We start from the raw sequence: 6,000 nt of genomic DNA, 5'->3' as shown, positions 1-6,000 counted from the left end.
ATTACCATGAAGTCGTTGTATTGACCTTTTTATCTTTCGAGTTTTTACTGGTACATATTTTTACAAGTTCGATTATTAATTATAAAATTGATCTAACAGTTGACATGCATGATTATACAGGATACCAAAACCATGTGGTTATGGTACACAGTTAAAATTAATGGTGTCTAAACTCTGCATGTTGAAAGAACCTTTCCATACATCTGTCAATGAAGGACACGTCGACAGGTGCCATGTTGACAGAGCCCCATCTACGGTGTGTCCTTTACTTTGACACATATACTGTACCTCTGAGTAGGAGTTGACGTGTCAGTCAGCAGCACAGCCCAGGAGGGTACAGAACAGTATATATATATAAGAGGTGTCAGGACTCAGGACACAGTATACTGGATAGCACCATGTACACGCTTACCTTCCTGTTGGCCTGGGCTCTGCTCGCCGTGAGGGTGCCTGCCACCCCCGTGGCAGAGGAAAAAGTAAGTAATGACGACTATAGGGACATGGGAGGATAATCGCTTGGAATTGTTTATCGTGACGAAAAGCGCTGTCAATAATCGTACGGCGGAGATTACTGTATACTTTATCATGAAATTGTCCGCCGTCATACACTGGAGATCAATTCACTTTTGCCGAGCTGCATATCCGGTACCACTTACAGGGCAAGACCACTTTGGTAGAGGTTTGGGTTGTGTAGTTAACTTGCCATGATGTAACTCGGAAGAAAAGGAGAAATCAGACAAGAAATCAGAAATAATTGCTCCATTTATTATAATGTTTTTATTATTAATCCATATAGTCTGAATCAGCTTTGTTTGTGTTTGTTTACATGCTAAAAGAGTGACTTTGAGAGCTGTTTTACCATACAATGTAAGTTAATGAGGAGCATATTTTGAATGATCAATTTCTAATCAATGTAGCAATTATTTTTGACACACATAGTCTACACACACACACACACACACAACCGTTCGGTCGCGTGGCGATCCCCCCCTCCCTCCCTCCCTCACACACTCCCTCACACACTCCCTCACACACACACACACACACACACACACACACACACACACACACACACACACACACACACACACACACACACACACACACACACACACACACACACACACACACACACACACAGAGAGATCCGTAAGAATGTTTGTGTCTCTGAAGTTGTTGTGTTGTGCTGTTGTTGTGCTGCTGCGGTGAACGGAACGTAGTGTATGGAATGTGGCCCCCTGGCAGAGTGCAGAAGTTGGTGTTGCCATGTTCGCCTATTGTAAGCGGTTTAGGGGCAATATTGGTGGTAGTGCGTTTTTGGCGTTGGTTGTGAAAATGCAGGTGTAGTCTAGGACCTGGCTAAGATATGTATGCACTTCATTTAGGAGAGAATATCTCAACTGTTCTTGGCTAATATGACCCCAGGGAACAATTTAGGAACGTTGACTAATTCTCTATCCGGGACGAAATACCTGAAAATGACCACGCCCTTTTTAAAATGACCATAACCTGCTTCCAACCTGGCTATCTGCTAAACTGTTGGAGCTGCAGATTTACTGAGATGCTAAAAGTGTTCAGAATACTTTTTTAGGGAAACATAGTAAAGTGTAACATTTCTAAATTGATATTGTATGACAGAACAGCTAAAAGAAACAGTCCAGGGCCATATGGGATATCTTTGCACGAATCAATTTAAAAGCACCACATTTGTCCCAGATGTAACCCAGGCCATGCTCTAATGATTTAGCAAGGGTGCCCGAGCCAGCGACCTTCAGGGTCATCATAGTGGCCAAATCCAATATGGCCGCCACCTGACTATAATGTTTGAACCACACATTTTTTGACAATTAGAAACATGTATCTTTATGATTTAATCTATCTAGAGGACACTAATTTGATTATCACAAATATGGCCACTATGTTATGAAACAACCAATGCATCTTACAATGTAATTTTGTTGAAACAATAGAATGATTTAACTGTAGAACTCATTCCTAATGATACAGCTACAGCTAATACAGTATGTTCAACAATGCTCAGCATAAAATGTAATACTATATAGTATTACTATTCTATACACCATTGACTAGTATATCATACTAGTCAAAGGTGTATATAATTGTTTACAATATAGTATATAGTTTATATCACATTATGGTGTTACAACAGCAACAGCTTTACTCGCACCTGCAAGATAGGTCCAGTAAGGTTCACAAGTCTTAGTCATGGAGTCCCAGTACCAGCCCAACCTATTTGAATCTGGGATATTTTGTTGGACGGAGGTTGTCTGATTCCAATAGAAGCTGGTCTGCAGCAGTGTTTACATGCTGAATCAGTGCAGCTTGGGTGGGAGGAATGTTCTTGAGGGACTGAGAAAAGCCACTGTCAAGATTCATCTACTCTGCTGTGGCCACCACAGCTCTTGCTGTATATGATGATGACCATACACTCCAAACTTTGGACATGGCCATTGGAGTTGATCTTTTCAGGCTCCAAGGGGAGGGTGACCAGGGTTCCTTTGAGATACCTGCACTCCTTTTCCCATAGTCAGGGAAGGCTGATGTTGGTCAAATGGTACCAGGTCCCTTGAGAACCTTCCTCCCACCCAAGCTGCACTGATTCAGAATTCAGAAGCTGGGAGCCTTACTGGACCCATCTTGCAGATGCCAGTAAAGCTTGTGTCTGTGTGTGTGTGTGTGTGTGTGTGTGTGTGTGTGTGTGTGTGTGTGTGTGTGTGTGTGTCTGGTGCAGTACAGTTATGCTGTTCTGTTGTTGTGGTAACACCGAGACAAATTCCTAGCAACCATTTTTTGTTTGGCAATTAACTTTTCTGATTCTAATTTAAATGTATTGTTCAAATTCCATACACCTTTGACTATTACGATAGTATTACATTTACGCTGAGCATTGATGTGCAAGTCAGAGTGCTCTAGATGGATTCAATCATAAATATGAGCATTCCAATGTGTTTCTAATGCTCAAAAAGCATAAAGTAGACACCAAGTTTGCCAAATATTAAAGTAAGTAAAACACATTTTCAAAACCAATATTTCTTTGAAATATGCAAAATAGAGGTCCAGCCACACCCAGCCATAAAGATAAGCATTCCAACATGTTTCTAATTGTCAAAAAACTAGATTTAGACACCAAGTTTGCGTTTATAGCTCATCTGGTTCAAAAGTTTTAGCCAAAACCTTTTTCTGGTGGTGGCCATATTGGATTTGGCCACAATGATGACCCATTGCTGGCTCAGGTACCCTTGCTAAATCATTACAGCATGCCCTGGGTTACATTTAGGTGCTTTTAGACTGATTCACACAGAATATTCCTATAGCCCTGGACTGTAATATGTTGGGTTTTTTTTTGGGGTGTTTTTTAGCTATTCTGTCATAAAATATCAAATTATAAATATTACACTTGTCTATGTTTCCCCAAACATAAGTATTCTGAACATTTTGAGGACCTCAGTAAATCTGTAGTGTTAACGGTTTAGCAGATAGAGCCATGTTGGAAGTAATGCACCGGTTATGGTCATTTTAAAAAGGGCGTGGTCATTTTCAGGTATTTCGTCACGGATAGAGAATTAGTCAAAGTTCCTAAATTGTTCCCTGGGGTCATATTAGCCAAGAACAGTTGAGATATTCTCTCCTAAATGAAGTGCATACATATCTTAGCTAGGCCCTATACTAGTGGGTGTGGGGACGCGTTGTGAGCTTGTAGATCGGCTGTTTTCCAAGAGGCAATGTATATGTGTGAAGGCGCTTCTTTTGGCCTTCTTTTCAAGACCTTGTTGCTTGTAGGGCTCGCTTTGTTTGGCCTGCTTTTCATCGACCTTGTTGCTTGTTTCTCGCGCGACACCTGGCAACCCTGCATGCAGTTTGATCTGCCATTGTTTGACAGATAAACGCTAATAATAAGCTGAGATTTGTTGAAATAGAAAAACGGGCCAGTGAGGAGAAATGGGCACACAGTTTTGCTGACACGACGGCCACAGAGGTTTGTCAAAATATAGGAGGATTTCTCTTCCACCTTTGGAGTTACACCATGGCAAGGTAACTACACAACCCATACCTCTACCAAAGTAGTCTTGCCCTTTAAACCCTCTGTACTCAGTAAAAGTGGCCTGTAAAGAGTGCACCACCTGTAAGTGCTCTTTTAGAGCGGTTTTAAACGAGAGTAAGGATACATTGTATCTCTTGTTAGAGCCAAATCTGGGTTGAACGTGATTTGTGGAGCTCCAGAACAAGCTCACAACGCCTCGCATTTGGTGTTAAAAAGGTCTTAAACGTCTTTACTTAAATTGTCTAGAAATGTGCAGATAACCTGAATAGACGTATACTGTATGTTGGTTTGTTTACTGATGAATGAGAAAACAATGTTGCACATTAAGCTAATTATCTGGGGACCCCCCAACATAATTTGGGAACACTCCTGGGGGTCTCGACCCCCAGTTTGGGAACCACTGGTCTAAAGGACTGTGCAAAAATGTGGCATCAGGTCACACTCTAGTTTAGGCTATACCAGAGAGACGTATTTTCTATTTCCATAATTATGATGATGCAAGAGTTTCTTATGAACATTGAACGTTTCCCTTTCAGACATAATGTCACAAATCTGTTTTGAATTCATGCACTTTGCAAGGTATTAATGAACCGTTCTTCTCTATCTCATCTCTAGATGCTGCACCTGCAGCCGGGTGAGTGTGTACCGTTATTAAAAAAAGTAATTCCAATTGTAATTGTTTGTCAGAATTTCATGTCATTTCTGTCCTTTTGGTCTGTTTGTTTTCACGTAGGTGTTATGTCCGTGTCAGACCAGAATGACATTGTGAACAAACACAACGAGCTGAGAAGAGGTAATATTAATACTAATATATATATATATATATATATATATATATATATATATATTATAATAATACCATTTATTATATACTACAGGTGTGCAGCCTACCGCCAGCAACATGCTGAAGATGGTAAGATACTCCATATACTGTATTCCATTCAATTCAATCTTTATTTCAGACTCTCCAGAAGGTCCATAGAGTACAAAAGACATACAAGACACAATATTAAGAAAATATATACAATCCAGTGTCTCACCAGCCCATCCATAAGCTCACAAGCGTTGTCAATTGAATATTTGAAAACATTTTAACAACACAAATCTTGTAAGAGGGTACAAAATAGTTTCATATGGGGGTCTTCCTTGACATGAAAAAGTTGGAGAACAACTAAAAAATAAAAGCCTGGAGATCGAGGCTACTGATATAGTAGTCGACCACTATTTCAGTAACCTCCAGCAGAATCTGTCAGCACATGTAGTGTTGTTAGCAGTGGTGTAAAGTAACTACAGTAAGTGCATTTACTCAAGTACTGTACTAGTACAATTTTGAAGTATTTGTACTTTACTTGAGTATTACCAATTTTCAGTACTTTTACTTCTACTCCACTACATCTCAGAGGCAAATATTATACTTTTACTCCACTACAATTATTTGAAAACTTTAGTTAATAGTTACTTTGTAGATTCTGATTATTATTACAAAACATACATAAACCACTTCAGCCTTATATACATTTTGGCCATTTGAAAATAGCCGATCTACAAGCTCACAATGCGTCGCATTGCAACGCATTGTGAGCTTGTAGATTGGCTATTTTCAACTGATTTGTATACATTTATACATTTGAAAACGTGAAATGGGACATTCTGCATAATGAGTACTTTCTTACTTTTGGTACTTTAAGTACATTTTGATACGGTACCAATACTTTTGTACTTTTACTCAAGTAAATTTTGAATTCCGGACTTACTTAATTGTAACAGAGTAATGCTACATTGCAGTATTGGTACTTTTACTTAAGTAAAAAAATGTAGTAATTTTCCCACAACTTGTTAGTAGGAATAAACCATGAGTTTTTTTTTTTTTTTTTAAACTGGGACTAAGAACCCAGTTACTGTTTCTAGACAAAAAAGTATGCGGTGCCCCAAGAGGC

The 6,000-nt window shown here is 39.4% G+C and overlaps 1 protein-coding gene across 1 annotated transcript in view; it reads left to right on the top strand.

Moving 5' to 3' along the window:
- Positions 1–398: 398 nt before the first annotated feature.
- Positions 399–6,000, top strand: part of LOC308102622 (cysteine-rich venom protein-like) — a gene marked incomplete at both ends in the record, with an annotated part of 111,604 nt that continues 106,002 nt past the window's right edge. The window contains 4 exons of the mRNA XM_080452423.1: positions 399–476; positions 4,679–4,697; positions 4,797–4,856; positions 4,942–4,976. Coding sequence (XP_080308549.1) covers positions 399–476; positions 4,679–4,697; positions 4,797–4,856; positions 4,942–4,976 — 192 coding nt within the window. The remainder of the gene's footprint in view (positions 477–4,678; positions 4,698–4,796; positions 4,857–4,941; positions 4,977–6,000) is intronic.

This window comes from Gymnoscopelus braueri, assembly GCF_963280865.1.
Source record: "Gymnoscopelus braueri genome assembly, chromosome: 16".
NCBI classification, from domain to species: Eukaryota; Metazoa; Chordata; class Actinopteri; order Myctophiformes; family Myctophidae; genus Gymnoscopelus; species Gymnoscopelus braueri.
This window is presented reverse-complemented; position numbering and strand designations above follow the sequence as displayed.